At 51.0% G+C, this 19642-nt stretch overlaps 2 protein-coding genes across 2 annotated transcripts in view; both read left to right on the plus strand.

Moving 5' to 3' along the window:
• LOC308491588 (protocadherin gamma-A11-like) overlaps positions 1–19642 on the plus strand; it is a 73083-nt gene that overhangs the window by 41236 nt on the left and 12205 nt on the right. Inside the window, exon 3 of the mRNA XM_081035424.1 lies at positions 17378–17436. Within this exon, the coding sequence (XP_080891550.1) occupies positions 17378–17436 (59 nt within the window). The remainder of the gene's footprint in view (positions 1–17377; positions 17437–19642) is intronic.
• LOC308491422 (protocadherin gamma-C4-like) lies at positions 7684–10646 on the plus strand. The gene is given in 2 exon segments (XM_081035003.1): positions 7684–10422; positions 10424–10646. Coding segments are annotated over 2 exon segments (2553 nt in total). The 5' UTR covers positions 7684–7893; the 3' UTR covers positions 10448–10646.

Below are 19642 nucleotides of genomic sequence, written 5' to 3' on the forward strand. Positions count from 1 at the left end.
GAACAGTCGGCGAGCAAATCATCGGCGTCCAGAAAGCCATGTCCGACTCGGAGCCCAGCGCCCAAGCGCTAACCCGCTGAAAGTTTCTCAGCGAAAACGCCGGGACCGTCTGGACCCCGCGAAGAGGAACCGCCTTTGAGTGAGATGGTCCCAGAGGCCCGGAGGGACGGACTGGTCAGCACCCGCAGAGTGGTGGGAGTTTTGCTTCTGCTGGGCGCCTTGCACGAGGCTTCCGCCGTCATTCGCTATGAGATCCTGGAGGAAAGAGAGAAGGGTTTCGCGGTGGGCAACGTGGTCACGGACCTTGGCTTGGATCTCGGCAGCCTGTCAGCCCGCAGGCTCCGGGTGGTGTCCGCAGCGAGCCGAAAATTCTTTGAGGTGAACCGGGAGACCGGAGAGATGTTCGTGAACGACCGCCTGGATCGCGAGGAGCTTTGTGGGACACTGCCCTCCTGCACCATAACTCTGGAGTTGATCGTGGAGAGTCCGCTAGAGCTGTTCAGTGCGGAAGTGGTGATCCAGGATATCAACGACAACAATCCCGCTTTCCCGACCCGGGAAATGAAACTGGAGATTAGCGAGGCCGTGGCGCCGGGCACGCGCTTCCCGCTCGAGAGCGCGCACGATCCCGATGTGGGAAGCAACTCTTTACAAACCTACGAGCTGAGCCGCAATGAGTACTTTGCGCTTCGCTTGCAGACGCGGGAGGACAGTACCAAGTACGCGGAGCTGGTGCTGGAGCGCGCCCTGGACCGGGAGCGGGAGCCGAGTCTCCATTTGGTGCTGACGGCGTCAGACGGAGGAACCCCGGCTCTCTCCGCCAGCCTTTCTGTTCGCATCGCTGTGCTGGACGCGAACGACAATGCTCCCGCCTTCAACCAGTCCTTGTACCGGGCGCGCGTCCTGGAGGATGCTGCCCCCGGCACTCGCGTGGTGCAAGTCCGCGCAACCGACCTGGACGAAGGCCCCAACGGGGAAATCGTTTACTCCTTCGGCAGCCACAACCGCGCGGGCGTGCGGGAGCTCTTCTCCTTAGACCTTGTAACAGGAGTGCTGACAATCAAAGGTCGGCTGGACTTTGAAGACACGAAACTCCACGAGATTTACATCCAGGCCAAAGACAAGGGCGCCAATCCCGAAGGAGCGCATTGCAAAGTCTTGGTAGAGGTTGTAGACGTGAATGACAATGCCCCGGAGATCACGGTGACTTCGGTGTACAGTCCAGTCCCCGAGGATGCCCCTTTAGGGACTGTCATCGCTTTGCTCAGTGTGAACGATCTGGATACCGGGGAGAACGGGCTGGTGACTTGCGACATTCCTCCTAGCCTCCCCTTCAGTCTTACTTCTTCCCTCAAGAATTACTTTACTTTGAAAACCAGCGCAGCCCTGGATCGGGAGGCCGTGCCCGAATACAACCTCAGCATCACTGCTCGAGATGCGGGCGCCCCTTCCCTCTCAGCCCTCACGACAGTTCGGGTGCAAGTGTCCGACATCAACGACAATCCCCCACAGTCCTCGCAATCTTCCTACGACGTTTACGTGGAGGAAAATAACGTCCCCGGGGTTCCAATACTAAATCTAAGTGTCTGGGACCCCGACGCCCCGCAGAATGCTCGCCTTTCCTTCTTTCTCTTGGAGCAAGGAGCTGAAACTGGGTTAGTGGATCGCTATTTCACGATAAATCGTGATAGTGGCGTCGTGTCTTCCTTAGTGCCCCTGGACTATGAGGATCGGCGGGAGTTCCAATTAACAGCTCACATCAGCGACGGAGGCACTCCGGTCCTGACCACCAACATCAGCGTGAACATATTTGTCACCGATCACAACGACAACGCCCCCCAGATCATATACCCCCGGCCCGGCCGAAGCTCCGTGGAGATGCTGCCCCGAGGTACCCCTGCCGGCCACGTGGTTACGCGGGTGGTAGGCTGGGACCCAGATGGAGGGCACAACGCCTGGCTCTCCTACAGCCTCTTGGGAGCCTCCAACCAGAGCCTTTTCGCTGTGGGGCTCCACACGGGTCAGATCAGCACTGCCCGCCCCGTCCAGGACACAGATTCACCCAGGCAAACGCTCACGGTCTTGATCAAAGACAATGGGGAGCCATCGCTGTCCACCACCGCGACCCTGACTGTGTCAGTAACGGAGGAATCTCCAGCAGCCCGGGCCGAGTTCCCCTCCGGCTCCGCCCCTGGGGAGCAGAATAAAAATCTCACCTTTTATCTACTCCTCTCTCTAATCCTGGTCTCTGTGGGGTTCGCAGTCACCATATTGGGACTGATTATATTCAAAGTTTACAAGTGGAAACAGTCCAGGGACCTATACCGAGGCCCCGTGAGCTCCCTGTACCGAACACCAGGGCCCTCTCTGCACGCGGACGCCGTGCGGGGAGGCCTGTTGCCACCGCACCTGTACCATCAGGTGTACCTCACCACTGACTCGCGCCGCAGCGACCCGCTGCTGAAGAAACCTGGGGCCGTCAGCCCTCTGGCCAGCCGCCAGAACACGCTGCGGAGCTGCGACCCGGTGTTCTATAGGCAAGTGTTGGGTGCAGAGAGCTCCCCTCCCGGACAGGTAAGGGTTACCAGGTCATCCGCGATGATATTAATGCCTTTTGCAACTTGCTCCGTGTTCAGGAAGTCTGGAGTCGGTTTTAGGTTTTTTTTAGTGATGAAAATGTTTTCCTTCCAAATGGTGCATTCACATTTTCTCCTGGCTCTTCCTAGATCAAACTTCGTGCCTTTGCAAAGGGTATGGCCTGGCTAGAGTGTGGTTCTTGGTCCTCACACCATGTGGATTAATTGATTCATCTGTCGACCCAGGTCACACCCTCCACACTTGCTTGCTGCAACAAGTAACCAGTCTTGCTAAGGGGCCGTTCAACTGTAACCCAAGATCTCAGCACTCAGAGCTTAGCTTGGTGTTATTTGCATTGGGAACAAGCTGCTGGACACCTCTAACCAGTGGCAGCTGCTAGGAATATAAAAACTATTTCATTCATCCATCTTTGAAGTGATGGTCACATCTGCATTAAAACCAATGGTTTCCTAATCATTGTCCTTTGCTTATACAGATGCTGTACCTCATTCTTAGATGATTTTCTATGACAAATAAAATTCTAGGCATCCTTTACATTTTATTTCAAAAACATTACTTACTGGAAATGATGTACACATTACTTACAAAATATTTTTATGTTATAATAACGATGGATGTGCATATAGAAAATTTGGAAAATGGAGAAAAGTATAAAGAAAACAATTAAAATTATAATCCCCAAATCCAAAGATAACCACCATTAATTATAAAAGTAAAAGTAATCATTTATTTTGAGAATAAATCCAGATAATCCAAAAAAGCATAAAGTACAAAATGAAAGGTTTTTTGTACCCCCCACCCCCGTGTAACTCCCTATCCTTCCAGCATTATTTTTCTTAGCTATAACATAAAGCGCAAGGTAGGTAAATTCATATCCTGAGAAAGATAAAGTTTTCATTTATTCAGGATGGTGTGTAGGTGACTTCAAGGCTTTTCTCTTGGAGTGCAACTTACACATACTTCCGATGGTGGGAGAGCCACAGTTTTGTTACTAATAAGTGTATTATTGCTGTCAACCCTTGACTTTGGCAGTCACACACATGAGGCTCCACCGCTTCCCAGTTATGAGTTCTTCGCCAAGTTAATCTTTCTAAGCCTGTATCTCATATGGGAAAAGGGAGTGACAACAGTATTATACGATTAGTGCATGATATGTATGCTCAGTGCCTGGTGTATCATAAGAGTTAAAAAATTCTTAGCTATTACTTACTGTTATTATTTTTATTAGTTCTTTACCTACCCCAAATCTTAAACACATCTCAGAAATAAGCAAATCTGGAGATAGCCAAAGATGACAAAGTAGAGGCTTAGGAAGGATGAAAACCAGAGAAAACCAGGTGCTACTCTTCTGATCACACTGGAAAACAGCTGGTACTTCCCCTAGAACCATGTTATTAAACTTGATTGCACACTAGAATTACCTTTTAAAAATTCTGAAGCCCAGGCCACATCCCAGACCAATTAAAGCACAATCTCTGGGGATGGGACACAGGAATCAGAATTTTTTTGAAGTTCCTAAAGTAATTCCAATGTGCAGACAAGTTTAAAACCACTGCCCTAGAACCTGCCAGTCTATCAATTAACATTTTTATAATGCAAAGTGTTATTCTGGTGTTTATAGTTCCAGGAGCCAACCTTACTGGCCAGGACAAACTTTTAAAAAATTCTGTGGTGTTACGTCCCAACTTAAAACATTACATAGAATAGTTCTAGAAAAGCATTGTAGGGAAGACATAAGATGATAGCTTAGTCATCTAAAGAGAAAAAGCTTCCTAAACCACTAGCAATCGGGCAACTATTCTTTTAATGTCTAGAGCTGGGCAATGGGCGTGGGGTCTCTTTGGGGGTTGACAAAAATGTTCTGTAATTAGAATGTGGTGATGCTTGCATTGTTTTAGTATATGTGAATATCTTTCTAAAAAACCCCATTGAATTGTACACTTTAAATGGATGAATTGTATGGTATTTGAATTATATTTCAGTAAAGCTATTTTAAAACTCTAGAGATGGGAGAATCACATACTTGGCATACAAAGGTCAAGTCAAGGATATGTAGGATTAAGGTTTTATGATGCTCCGATTCTAATACAGACTGTATGCCTGTTTGTTTGGTGTGAACTTGCAAATATAAGGGATGGAGACTTATAAGAGGTCTAGTTCTTGGATATTAAAGACATCAGTAAAGGGCCAGTAATGGTTATAGAGATGGCAAACTGATAGAAAAATCAATTAAGATGTCATAGAAAGAGGCTTTATTTCTTTCCAGAAAGACCAGGGGTGGGAGTGGGGAAATCCTAGTACTACGCAAGCTACTAGTTATTTAGCTTTAGACAAGTCTCTTAACCTCTCTGAACTCCACTGTCCTCATTATAAAATAAAGGTAATACCTCCTTTCAAAATTGTTGTATGAGTGAAAAGTAATGCATATAAAGTATCTGTACTCAACATAAAGTACTTATATAAAATGCAAGTATTCAATATTTGTTGAACTAATACGTGATAATATCAGTAATTCACCATTTATGGAACGTCCCTATGTGCTTATCCCTATGAGCATCCCACTGCAAAAGGTGAAAAGATACAGTCAGACCATTACGGTCCACAGACTACCACCATAGGAGACAGACATGCTGGAAAAAAAAGATAATATAAGAAACAATGGGAGCAAAGGGAAAGAAACACCTAAGCGAGCCTGGGGAAATCAGGAAGACTTCATAGAGGTGGTGATGCTTGAGCTGAGAACTAAAGATTGAGTAATCGTTTGTTAAATAGTAAAGGGTGAAGGAGGGCATGGAGGGAACCTTGCAGGAAATCCCGTGCAGAGGGATAATGATATTACATTATTGCTGAACCTTAAAGTGTGTTTGTAAAACAGTGTTTGGAAGAAATAAAGTGAAACAAGTAGCTGGGAGTTAGATTTTGAATTACCTTTAGGTCAGGCCAAGGAGTTTTTATTTTATTTTGCATTGATAATAGTCATTGCAGAATTTTGAACTGACATGGGTATGATGTCATCAGCATTTTTTGTTTGATTGTTTTAGAGAGATTATTCTGGCGGCCGTATTCTGAGATAAAGTGGGGATATTGAGACCAGACACAAAGAGAACAGTTAGGAGGCTATTACAGTATTTGAGAAGATTGATAAATGCTTGAACCACCACACAGTGGCAGGATAGATGGAGGGAGATGACTGTAGTAAAATCATCAGGACTTGTTTACTGACATGATATAGGTAGCAGAGAGAGGAATGAGTCAAGGATGGCCCTCCCTTCCCCCATTCCAATGCAGCTGGGTGGATGATGGTGTCATTCACTGAAGTGAATCCTGGCGTAAACACCTAGTAGGTCAGACTGATTTACACCTCCATTATTCCTATGGGAGGAGGTGTAGGTGTTTTTGTTTTGTTTTGGGTTTTTTGTTTTTTGTAAAAGAACACAGAAAGCAGATCCCCGCCTTTGAGACCAGAATGTTGGTCAAAAGGATATTCCTGAGGATCAAGGGTTTGGAAAAAAAATCCAGGGACGATAAGAAACCTAGGTTTTTGAAGCTGAACAATAATGAATGCCAACTATAATTTTATGTATATAATGTGATGGCTCGGTGCGATGTCGGAGGGTTAGTGGAAGGGGGGATAGGGGAGGGGGTTCACAGTGTGAGGGATATAAATGATGAACGTCTAAGTATTACCTTATCTTGTACACCTGAAACTAATAATAATAAAAATAAATAAATAAATAAAACATTTATGTGATCCAAAAATAGGACAGAGCTATGCTTTAAATATTTGAAGGTAGCTTGTTTAGACTAGAAAACTGATATCAAACTGATCAGCCTAGGAGGAATTAGTATGTATGTGCATATACAATTTTCCTATACATTATACGTTGTTATATGATTAAAATCTATTTTTAAAATAAAATACTTCAGATGGAAAAAAAAAAAGAAACCCAGGTTTTGCTAGTGTTTTGGGCATTCAGTGGTAACCTAGGTGAGGATTTGGATAATAAGTTAAGAAATCTCATGTCCAGATCAGGCTGGATTTTTCTCTTTGTGCGCTGGTGCGTTTGCCACTTGGATTACAGTTTGCAGGTTTACTGTGTGAAATGAGTTGTGTTTCTGCTTTTGTGCAAGGTGGTAGCCAGGCTCCTGGGAAGGGTCCAGATCAGGGTGGGGGTGGAGTGAGATCAAGTCTCTAGTTCCAAGAGGCCCCCTGGGGATAAGTGAAAAGCTTGCTCTTTTGAAACAGTCTGTTGGTAATTAACAACATATCAAGCATACCATGGTGTCAAATAAAGGAGATTTGTAGGCAGTGCTGTTGGTAGCTGATCTCAATCATTCACGGGAGCTATTAAATCTGTGAACATTAGCATTCTGCTAGGTAATGAGATCTAGTCCTTAGCGCCTCCCAGACACAACTGATTTGGAACATCTCCCTCTCTTGGCTTCCTCCACTCTGCTTCATCTTCTCTACTGTCCTTGAAATCAATGAATGGTAATTTAGTATATCACTATCAAGCGTCTGAATAAAAGAAGTTTGGTTTCCTCTGTGCTTCCTGTTACAACAAAAACGTGTACTGCATAAATTTAACTGGCTACATTCATGTATAAGGCTTTTCTGCTAAGAGGTGGATATATTTCGAAATAATCTGCAGAGGAGCAGAGTTTTTGTGTATATGGCAGTGTTTTAAATAGCTGTTGCTCTAATACAATTAGACCGAGGCAGAAGCTACTCATTTAGAATATTGGTGGATAACAACACTGGCTTGAACAAAATGACCAGTCTCAAATGGCTACTCCTTTCTGGGCTGCAGGTTGCTAAGGCTCGGGCTGTCGCTGCCCGCCCCCCGCCCCGCCCCGCTGAAGAGGGGAGGGGAAGTTGGGGTGTTAGAAAAAAATACGTATATGTTGTCTGCCTCTCTACAGACGTAATAACCCGTGGAAAGAAATGCTGTTGAGCGGGAGGAAGGCGAACAGATAGGTGGGTTTTTGTGGTGTGTGTGTGTGTGTGTTTTTCCTCCAATGCTGCGACGCATTAACCCTGCTGCTGTGGGGATGTTCTCGGCTCAGCCTATTGGCTGAGCCCAGGAGCCGCTGTCTGCCAATCGGGTGGTGGAAGGCAGACAAATCTACCCCGCCACAAGCAAAAACGGCGCGTAACCCTTGCGGCGCCGGCCCAGCCGCGCCAGAGCTGGCGCGGGGAAAGGGAGATAGGTGTCTCCAGCTGCTGTGGCCGTTTGGGGCGGGTCGGCTTCTTCCGCTTCTCAGGACCAGGTTGACAACTAGCGGGTGGCAGCAATGCTCCGCAAGGTGAGAAGCTGGGGAGAAATCTGCCCGGGGGCTACCCTTTTGTTCCTCTTTTGCCACCTGGGTTACGTTTGTGGGCAGATCCGCTACCCGGTCCCAGAGGAGTCACAGGAGGGGACTTTTGTGGGGAATGTCGCCCAAGATTTCCTGCTGGATACAGAGAGTCTGTCAGCTCGCAGGCTGCAGGTCGCTGGAGAGGTGAACCAAAGACACTTCCGTGTGGATTTGGACAGCGGAGCCCTGCTCATCAAGAATCCAATCGATCGAGAGGCACTGTGTGGGCTCAGCGCCAGCTGCATCGTGCCCCTGGAGTTTGTCACCGAAGGGCCTTTGGAAATGTACAGAGCGGAGGTAGAAATCGTGGATGTGAATGATCACGCCCCCCGATTTCCTCGGCAGCAGCTGGACTTGGAGATTGGGGAGGCAGCTCCTCCAGGACAGCGTTTCCCCTTGGAAAAGGCTCAGGATGCAGACGTGGGGAGCAACTCCATCAGCAGCTATAGACTAAGCTCCAATGAACACTTTGCACTGGATGTCAAGAAGCGCAGCGACGGCAGCCTGGTCCCAGAGCTGCTCCTGGAGAAGCCTTTGGATCGGGAGAAGCAATCAGACTACCGCCTGGTTCTGACTGCTGTGGATGGAGGTAACCCCCCAAGGTCTGGCACTGCAGAGCTCCGGGTCTCAGTGCTGGACGTGAACGACAACGCCCCTGCCTTCCAGCAATCCAGCTATAGGATCAGCGTGTTGGAGAGCGCACCAGCCGGCATGCTGCTCATCCAGCTCAATGCCTCTGACCCGGACCTGGGTCCCAGTGGTAACGTCACCTTTTCTTTCAGTGGTCACACCCCTGATCGTGTGAGAAACCTCTTTAGCCTGCAACCCACTACTGGAAAGCTTACCCTTCAGGGACCCCTAGACTTTGAGAATGAGAATTACTATGAATTTGATGTTCGGGCTCGTGATGGGGGTTCTCCAGCCATGGAGCAACATTGCAGTCTTCGAGTGGATCTCCTGGATGTAAATGACAACGCTCCCCACATCACAGTGACCTCAGAGCTTGGGACTCTCCCGGAGAGCGCAGAACCTGGCACTGTGGTGGCGCTCATCAGTGTGCAGGACCCTGACTCAGGGTCAAATGGAGATGTGAGCCTCCGTATTCCTGACCACTTGCCGTTTGCCCTCAAGTCTGCCTTCAGGAACCAGTTCTCCCTGGTGACTGCTGGGCCCTTGGACAGAGAGGCCAAATCCAGCTATGACATCACGGTCACTGCTTCTGATGCTGGGAACCCACCTCTGAGTACCCAAAGGACTATTTTCCTCAATATTTCAGACGTAAACGATAACCCACCCTCTTTCTTCCAGAGATCTCATGAGGTGTTTGTTCCTGAGAACAACCGCCCAGGGGACCTGCTTTGCTCCCTTGCAGCCTCTGATCCAGACTCTGGCTTGAATGCACTTATCTCCTACTCTCTCTTAGAGCCCAGAAATCGAGATGTGTCAGCTTCATCTTTTATCTCTCTGAACCCCCAGACGGGAGCTGTTCATGCTACTCGATCCTTTGACTATGAGCAAACACAGACACTGCAGTTTGAGGTGCAGGCCCGAGATCGGGGCAACCCACCCCTCAGTAGCACTGTGACAGTTCGTCTATTCGTGCTGGACCTCAATGACAATGCTCCAGCTGTGCTCCGCCCTAGGGCCCGGCCTGGTTCCTTATGTCCGCAAGCACTGCCTCCATCTGTTGGTGCGGGTCACCTAGTCACAAAGGTGACCGCTGTAGACTTGGATTCAGGTTACAATGCTTGGGTTTCATATCAGCTCCTGGAGGCCCCGGATCCCAGCCTGTTTGCAGTCTCTCGCTATGCTGGGGAGGTGCGGACGGCAGTTCCCATCCCAGCTGATCTCCCACCACAAAAGCTGGTCATCGTGGTAAAGGATAGTGGTACCCCACCACTCTCTACTTCTGTTACTCTCCTAGTGTCCTTGGAGGAAGACGCTCATCCAGTGGTCCCTGATCTTCGAGAATCTTCAGCGCCAAGGGAAGGAGAATCCCGCCTGACCCTCTACTTGGCTGTATCACTAGTGGCAATTTGCTTTGTCTCCTTCGGCTCATTCGTGGCACTACTCTCTAAGTGTCTGCGTGGAGTGACCTGCTTTCCTGCCGGCACCTGTGCCTGTCTCAACCGATCTCGAAGGAGGGAGGGGCTTCCTCCTTCCAATGGGATCCTACGAATCCAGCTAGGGTCAGATGATCCTATCAAGTTTGTTGATGTGGGTGGCCACTCTCATGGCTGTACACCCTTGGCTTCTGCACCCACTCGGAGTGATAGCTTCATGATGGTGAAGTCGCCCAGTGCACCTATGGCAGGGGAGCCTGTTCGCCCAAGCTGCCCACCCTCTGATCTTCTCTATGGGCTAGAGGTGAGATCTTTGCAGGCTCAGCCAATGCTTGAGGGTTATTCCAATCCAGGCATATGGCTGGGCCATGTTCCAGAGAGTATTGGCCTCTCTGTAAGAGCCCGCAGTGATGTCACCATTTTTGTGAGTGGTAACTTTGCAGTAGATGCTGTGTTTTAGAAATGTTTTGTGACTTAACCAGGGAGTTGTCACAGATTAGTACTTGGATTTGGGTTATGCCCTTATCTGAGAGTAAGAAATGAAAGTAAGTGGTCAAGAGCCAGGGCATAGTGGAAGCATGCTGCCAGGATGTGGGATCACAGAGGCTATAGGGCACAAGGACAGCGAATTTACTCTACTCTTCATGAATGGAGGGGCCAGGTTCTGGACTAACTTAACACTAGGTTACCATTTCCCCATGGACTGAGGGAAACTAATACATTTGCCCCTAGTATCAACTACTCCCTGACCCACTGTGAAGGGAACTCTCTTCTTGAAACATAGAAGAGAGCACAAAGAGGAAAGAGCCAGGGGAGTAGAGTGGCATCAAGGTGGGAGCTGAGACCGGTTAGTCTGGGTCTTCAGGACTCCCAATCAAGTCCCCACTAGGATTTCAGCTAGAAGCAGTAGACTGGGCACAGGGGAGCATTACCTCTTCAGGGCGGGAAAAGCAGTAAGTGAAATCAATGTCAGAAAACTGGTTTGTAGATGAGGAATTCATAGAGATAACTACTCTGAGAATCTCTAGAGTTTTTCAGAAGTGGTGAAACCATAAAGCCCGGAGGTCACGCCTAGCTTTTAGTCACCCTCCTGGGTGACCTGGACCAGTCCCAGAAATGTTCCCCCTTCCACAAGCTCTGATGCTCATTCCACAGCTCAAGTCTGGAATCTCAAGAAAGCTGAGTTCTATACCATCAGCTGACATTGAGATTCTTCAAAGCATTGCTGGAAAGTCAGAGCGAGACTCTACAAGATCCTAACAAATCTCTTCTCTCGTCTTGGCAGCGTTTGGCAGGATGGGGGCGGGAGGGGGAACACGTGGGCTTTGCCTCCCCCAGAAGGACAAACTTTTGTTGGTCTAAGCAAAGTAGTGGAAGCTCATGAAGTCATGCAGGAAGTTGCTGGGAGAGAACACTGAGAAGTTTTGTACTACTTTGTCTTCCCTGTTGAGCACCATCTGAGCTGTCAAATTTTGCTGCCAAGGGGGCTGAATCAACCTGCAGCACGAAATGAGTGGGGAGGAAGGAGGCTTCTGTGACACAGATTTGCAGCACCCGTTCCTAAGGTTTCCAGGACTGAGGAGACTTCATAATTGGTTGAGAGCAGACAGACTTTTTGGCCAATCAGACTCAGAACTGAGGTGGGGGATCTGCTCTTCCTGCCCGCCTCTCCTCCCCCAGCTCCCCAGCTCCACTCAGATTCAATTCCCCTCCCCCCCCACCCACCCCCGCCATTCGGTGACTAAGAAGAACTGCTGCAGGCAGACAAACCCCGGAGCAGTTTTTAAGAGGCTGGAAGGAGACACAAGAGATTTCAGCTGCTACATTCCAAGCCCTGGGTCTACCTTGGAGACAGGACAGCAGAGTCAGTGTCCAGGAAGGGACTTCTGGGTCATGGGGCCCAAGATACCCCCACAGCTCGCTGGGAAATGGCAAGTGCTGTTCATGTTGTCCTTGTGCTGGGGCTGGGTGTCTGGGCAGCTTCGTTACTCAGTGGTGGAGGAGTCTGAGCCAGGGACGCTGGTGGGAAATGTTGCTCAGGATCTAGGCTTAAAGATGACAGATCTGTTGAGCCGCCGACTGCGGTTGGGCTCTGAGGAGAATGGGCACTATTTTTCCCTGAGCTTGATGAGTGGTACTCTGGCAGTAAATCAAAAGATTGACCGAGAGAGCCTGTGTGGAGCCAGCACCAGCTGCCTGCTGCCAGTGCAGGTGGTGACCGAACACCCACTGGAACTAACCCGTGTAGAGGTAGAGATCCTGGATCTCAATGACAACTCTCCTAGCTTTGCCACCCTTGAGCGAGAGATACGCATCTCAGAATCAGCTACATTTGGGGCCCGATTCCCACTGGATAGCGCCCAGGATCCAGATGTGGGCACCAATACTGTGAGTTTCTATACTTTGAGCCCCAACAACCACTTCTCTCTGAATGTGAAGACCCTAAAAGATGGGAAGCTGTTCCCAGAGCTGGTACTAGAGCAGCAGCTGGACCGTGAAGCCCAGGCAAGACATCAGTTGGTACTCACTGCTGTGGATGGGGGTATCCCGGCCCGCTCAGGGACCACCCTTATCTCTGTCATTGTGCTGGACATCAATGACAATGCTCCAACCTTCCAGTCCTCAGTTCTACGCGTGGGACTCCCAGAGAACGCACCCATGGGTACACTGCTGCTCCGTCTCAATGCCACTGATCTGGACGAGGGCACCAATGGCCAGGTAAACTATTCTTTTGGAGACCATACATCTGAGGCAGTGCGGAATCTCTTTGGCCTAGACCCTAGCAGTGGAGCAATTCGTGTTTTGGGTCCCATAGACTTTGAGGAGTCAAGTTTCTATGAAATTCATGCAAGAGCCCGTGACCAGGGACAGCCAGCCATGGAAGGCCACTGTGTGATTCAAGTGGACGTGGGGGATGCCAATGACAACGCCCCAGAGGTACTACTGGCCTCTTTGGTCAACCCTGTCCTGGAGAGCACACCAGTGGGCACAGTAGTGGGACTGTTTAATGTGCGGGACCGAGACTCAGGGAGAAATGGTGAGGTGAGCCTTGAAATGTCTCCGGACCTGCCATTTCAGATTAAGCCTTCTGAGAACCATTACTCACTGCTAACCAGCCAGCCCTTGGACCGTGAGGCCACATCCCACTACACCATGGAGCTGCTGGCCAGCGATGCAGGGTCACCTCCCCTGCATGCACACCTCACCATCAGGCTCAACATTTCAGATATTAACGACAATGCACCCTACTTCACCCAGCAGCTCTACACTGCTTACATCGCAGAGAATCGGCCTCCAGGTTCCCTTCTCTGCACTGTGGCTGCCTCCGATCCAGATGCTGGGGATAATGCCCGTCTCACCTACTCCATTGTGGGGAACCAGGTTCAGGGAGCTCCAGCCTCCTCCTTTGTGTATGTCAACCCTGAGGACGGGCGGGTCTTTGCCCAGCGCACCTTTGACTACGAATTGTTGCAGGTGCTGCAGATCACGGTGGGGGTTCGAGACTCTGGCTCTCCCCCACTGCATGCCAACGCATCTCTGCATGTGTTTGTCCTGGACCAGAATGATAATGCCCCAGCGGTGCTGCACCCAAGACCTGGCTGGGGACTCTCAGTCCCCCAACGCCTCCCTCGCTCTGCACCTCCTGGCTCCTTGGTCACCAAGGTGACAGCTGTGGATGCTGATGCAGGCCACAATGCATGGCTCTCCTATTCCCTGTTGCCACAGTCCACAGCCCCGGGACTGTTCCTGGTGTCTGCACACACTGGTGAGGTGCGGACAGCCCGGGCCTTACTGGACGATGACTCTGACACCCAACAAGTGGTGGTCCTAGTGAGGGACAATGGTGACCCTTCACTCTCCTCTACAGCCACAGTGCTGCTGCTTCTGGAGAATGAGGACCCAGAGGAAATGCCCCAATCCAGCGACTTCCTCACACACCCTCCGGAGCGATCAGACCTTACCCTTTACCTCATTGTGGCTCTTGCAGCCATCAGTCTCTTATCATTAGTCACCTTCACCTTTGTGTCAGCTAAGTGCCTTCGCGGACACGAAGATGGGGGTGGGGGTGGGGGCCAGTGCTGCAGGCGCCAGAACTCACCTTCCCGGGACTACTATAAGCAGTCCAGTCCTAACCTACAGCTTAGCTCAGATGGCACGCTCAAGTACATGGAGGTGACGCTGCGGCCCGCAGACTCGCAGAGCCATTGCTACAGGACGTGCTTTTCCCCAGCCTCGGATGGCAGCGACTTCACTTTTCTAAGGCCCCTCAGCGTTCAGCAGCCCTCAGCTCTGGCGCTGGAGCCTGACTCCTTCCGTTCCCGCTGTAACACGTTGCGGGAGCGGAGCCAGGTGAGGGGCTCGCCGCGACCCCTGTGGGCAGCAATGGAGAAGCCGCCCATACACATAAGGGACTTAGAACTTGTGTTCACTCCCCTCAGGCGGGCTCAGCCGCCGGCTCGCTCCACCCGATTGTCGGGACCGTTCGGACTGATTGCGCGGGACCAGAGGTGTGGCCAAAGCAGGGATGGGGCTCTGAGCCCCAGGAGGTGGTGGCGATTGTGGCCGAAGGAGGAGGGGATAACACTGACCCCGCCCCCACACTCAGAAAAGGCTGGGGCCCCGTGATCTTGTGGGCGATCCCGGGCGTCCCCGGGAGGCAGGCAGAGATCTACTCGCACAGCCAGCCTCCTAGGCCCGGCGCCCGCACGCTCCGCCGCTCTTTAGGTTTCCTCTTCCATTTCTCCCCACTCCCCGGGACTTCGCGGTTATTCTCCACCCTCCTTATTACCTCATCAAACAAACGCATCTGTAGACAGGACAGAGGTGCGTGCACAGGGCTCCTGCGTGTCCTCCCAGCAGAACGCACCCACGGGCCACGCAGCACACGCCCTCGCACTTGAGCTGGCACACACGCCACTTTTCCCTGCCGGCGCTCGCTGCCAGGTCACACGCACGAGCTGTCCCCGCCCCCCTCACAGCTTCCCGCCACCCCCCTGCGGGCCTCAGAGGTACTCCCCTCTGCGCGTCCTGTTGACAGTCCCAGGTCGTGGCCGCCCGGGGGCCCGCCCCCGTCTCGGGCCGGACTTGATCGCCTCCAGGGGGGCCTGAAGCGGGCTGCGGCCCCTGGAGCTGGGAGCTACTCTGGGCGCTCTAGCCGCCGGGCGGGCCGGACTCTGACCCGCAGGCGGCGGGTCCCGCTGGGCCGGGGGCTCCGAGCAGAGGGTGGCGGCGCCTCCAGCCCAGAAGCCTGGGCCGGGCAGGACGAGCTGCCCTGGGGCCCTGGAGGCAGCAGGGCCCGGCCTGGGGCGAGTGAGCAGGCCGCTATAGGACGTTCAGCCTGGGACCTCAGTGGCACCCACGGCTCCGTTCCTTCGCGGGAAGTGGAAGCCTGGGGCACCCGGGCTCGGGAAGCGCAGAGATAGGCTTTTGGCTCCGTCGTGACCACAATGTGCCAGGCGTTCTGGGATCAGGGCTTTGGGGATGACCAAAGTATCTGAGACTTTGGCAAGTCCTTCCTTCCCTGGCGGATGGAAAGCCACAGAGCTCGTGCCAGACGCCAGGGTCTCCTCATATCTGGGGAAACTATAATAGTGAAAAGCACAAGTTGCCACAATCCCAGGAGTTTTTATACAAAATATAGCTATGCCCCACCCTGCCCCTACTGAATCAGAACTGTATGTTGAAACAACACCCTCGTGTGATTCTGATAGCTGACTGAAAGTCTTACTACACACCTCCTCTGAGAACCACAACATCTCATTTGCTCTTCCCAACACTTTTGTTGGATAGGTACTAGCATCCCCACGTCGTAACTGAGTTCCACGACTGTCAGGTGACTTGCGCAAGATTACAGGGTAAGTGACAGAGAAAGACTTACCCAGGTCTGTCTAACCCCAGAGTTTGTACTTTCAATCACTTGACATTAAGAACTTGGAAAGCTGGAGGACAGCAGGGGCGGTTTGCATCTGCTGGGATGGGGCAGAGGTTCCGTTCTTTCCCTTGTAGGGTCTTAAAAGTGGAGGAAAGTCTTCTGCTGCTTCTTATCTGTGAGCATCCCTAAGTGAACAAACTCGGCCCCGCCGTCCTTATGTAGGTTGTGAATTTCGCCCAACTCCTTTCCTCCAATCTGTCAGGGCACCTGCCTCTTCATGTAGATTTGCTGTGGCTATGAATGCAGTGGCTGACTGAGAGCCGGACATCCCCGCGTCCTTCCCCGCAGCAGCCCGGGGTGGTGTTGGTGGCCCCTGTTGCACCTGGAATGCTAAGGTTCTGGGTTCTGCTCACCTCACTGCCACCTGTGGGCCTTAGAGTGAGTCACGGAGCAGCCGTGGGTCTTCCTTCTCCCCAGGGTAATCAGAATGCTCACATGTCCTTCTCTGCTTCTGGCAGTAAGTGTGTGAATTAGTTACGAGCATATCCCAGAACCAATGAGGGGATGGCTCTAGGAGTGCTCCAGGAGAGTGTCTGGTGGAATAACAAACCCTCAGAAAGGCTGGGAGGAAGTTGGGAGTGAAGTGGCTGGCCAGAGTCCTACACCTTCATCCAGGTGGGAGAGAGCTATAGATCAGCCCTTTGGGAACCCTGGAGACTTGTCGGCGCTGCTTGGAGGCTGTGGGAGCTTGCTCTCTGCTGGGTTCCATCCAGCAGTTTTCTCTGTCCCAGACAGTGGGGCCTTGTTCTCTCCTTAGTCACAGCCATTGTTTGGCACAGAGTTCTGGGGGTGAGAGGTATCCTGGGGCTTGGATGCCCTGCAAAGGCCCAGTCTGGCATGGCTCCTAAATTAATAATGTATTTAGCAGTGGGAAGGGATCCTTGATCGCCAAGGGCCTGGAAGAGGTATTCCTCTAAACATGTCATAGAACAACCTGGCACCAAAAGGGTTACCCGGAGCAGCAGCCATCTTGCTGCAGAGGATGCTTTGTTCCTATCTCAGGAGCTGAATAAATTCTTTCTAGGGCTGGTGGAATTTTCATCTAAAAGCCTCTTCTGCCAATTTTGGGGGCCTTCTCTTCACCCCTTCCCCAGGTTCCACAGAAGACCCTTTCACATCTTGAGTCTCACTTCAGAAGCTCTGAGTCTGTGGGCAGGGAGGAAGGGGCTGTTTTTTATAGCAAAGGAATCTAGGTTTGCTCACTGTGGTCAAATAAGTGTTATTTTATCTCTTTATCTCCTGTACCTCAAACCTCAGAGACCTGCTGTATATTTTGTCTTTGAAGCTGAGTCTACCCTTCCCCCATCTCCTCCCATTTTCTTCTCTGTGTCCACTCCCCTCCTTCCCTCTAGGCCCATCCCAGGGGTCGGGTGACATTCAGACTTCTTGACAGTACTCAGCCCCTTTCCCTCTGTTTTCTCCACAGCAAGCCCCGCCCAACACGGACTGGCGTTTCTCTCAGGCCCAGAGACCCGGCACCAGCGGGTAGGTGACTGCCTCTCCAGCCCACCCTCTTCTCTGCGGCATTTTCTCAGTGATGACGTGGGAGGAGATGGGGAGGGCTCAGCATTTGCTACAAATGGCTTCTTCCCTTAGTTCTAGATCTCAGGGAGGTTTTGGTGTATTGGGGGCTATACACAGACCCCGGAAGGAAGAAGCCATTTTGGAGGCTCAACCCATACACTCATCCCTTCCCTTCTCCTCACCATATGAACCTTTTCTTATCTCCTGGGGGCTCTGTGGGACCAAAAGATGGTTTTCAGGTGGTCTCTGGGTGGAGAGGAAGTTTTTTATACTCATCTATTGCCTACAACCCATGCTCCTGGTTGAGCTGGGCTCCATACTGACTTGGGGTTCCGGGGGAGAAACCTGGGGCAGGAGGGCAAGAGGAGGAGCTGTCAGCAGTCAGAGCCTCCTCCAGAGCCTGCAGGAAAGAGCAGAGGCAGATGAGGGGGGTCAGGCAGCTGTGGGGGAAGCAGAAACACACAGCTGGAGGTTGGGCTGAGGAGGGAGACAGCTGTAGGGCAGGTCTCCCAGGTCCTGCCCCTCCTCCAGACTGGCCCCCACTGGCCCCCAGTGGTCCTGCCCTGTAGGCCTGCAGGCCTTTTGCCTCTGCCACTCTTATCTCTGCGTCCTTTCCTCAGACTCTATGTCAGTTTGCCCTCTCTGCCTCTCCCTGTCTTTCTCTATCTCAGTTTCTGTCTTTATGGCTGACTCTCCGTCCCTATCGTTTGTGTCTACTTGTGTTGGTCTGTGCCTCACACTGCGCCTGTCATGACTAGGTGCTTAATAAATGTAGAATCAATGAATAAATGTGACTCTTCCTAGTCTCAGTCTGTTTCTCCTTTTCTTTCTGTCTCTGCCCTTGACCTCTATTCTGTCTCTCCTTCTTTTATCATTTGCTAGTGTCCTTGTGTTCTTCTGACTCCAGTCTTTTTTCTCAGTCTCTCACTATTTCTGCTTCCCTCTCTGTTCTCAGCCTCTCTGTGTCTCTATCTCTCTCTGTAAATCTCTCGAAGTCTGTTGTCTGTTTCTTTCTACCTCACTGAGTCTCTTTCTCTGTTTCTCTTTTTTTATCTTTCTCTCTCTCTGTCTCTCTTTTATCCTGTCTTATACTCTGTCTTTTATTTCTTTGTACTTGTGGGCAAGCCAGCACACAAATGCACCCTCACCTCTCTCCCTCCCCTGCCCCTCACACACAGAGCCTTTGATCAACACTTTCCAACACACTTTCCTATCCAGGCTGCCCCAGCTGCTCATTTCAATCTGGTATGAATTCCTGCTGAAACAGGAACTCCCTGTGGGTGGGGGAGGAGGGAAACTTCAGCGGAAAGACCTTCAGTTGGTTTGAGGGGAGTGGAGTGGGCTCTGGGCCAGGCCTCCCTTTTAGAAGTCAGAAGCCTGGAGGAGTTCAAGGAGCCCTGGAGAGAGAGGGGTACAGAGCTTGGGCCACCTTCTCTACCTCCTCGTTGGTCAGACACTTGCTGCCCACATTTCCCCAAATGCTACAGATGCTGAACCCTCACTGCCGCAAGAATCCAGGAGACCTTGGTGTATGGTGGAAACTCCAGCTCCTGGGCAGGTGCAGTTCTGTCACTGGTATCAGGATCTCAATGCACTTCCTAAAAGGCCCCTAGAAGGCAACAAACCAGATGGCTTGGACTGCCTTTGCCACTCCCCAAACCCCAGCTGTCTCCTTTCTCCTCACTGGCCTTGCCAGCCTTCCCATAAGTTATCCATTAGGTCATTCATGCATTCCTTTATGTATTCATTCATTCAACAAATATTTATTGAGGATCTACGATGAGCCCATACTAAACACTGGCCTATCAGAGTGAACAAACAGACATAATTCATAAACTCATAGGCTTTCATGCCAGCAGGGGAGACAGAAAACTGACAACAAATCACACATAAAATAATGTCTAATTTCAAATCATAGCAAGTTCTGAGAAGAAGAAGGTAATGTGAATGTAATAGGGAAGGGGATAGAGAAGGCCCCAAGAGGAAGTGACATTTGAGCTGAGGTGATAAGGAATACAGGGCAATTTGTGTCCCCTTTACTCACACCCACCCAGACCATATACTGGCCCTGAAGCAGAATTCTCTGCTAAACCTGGAAGCCACACCTGTTGCCTCTGCTATGTCCTCTGTGTTGACTACCTTACTCAGCCTCAAGTTCCTTTTCATC

The sequence above is a fragment of the Rhinolophus hipposideros genome (genome assembly GCF_964194185.1).
Source record: "Rhinolophus hipposideros genome assembly, chromosome: 23".
In the NCBI taxonomy this organism is placed as follows: Eukaryota; Metazoa; Chordata; class Mammalia; order Chiroptera; family Rhinolophidae; genus Rhinolophus; species Rhinolophus hipposideros.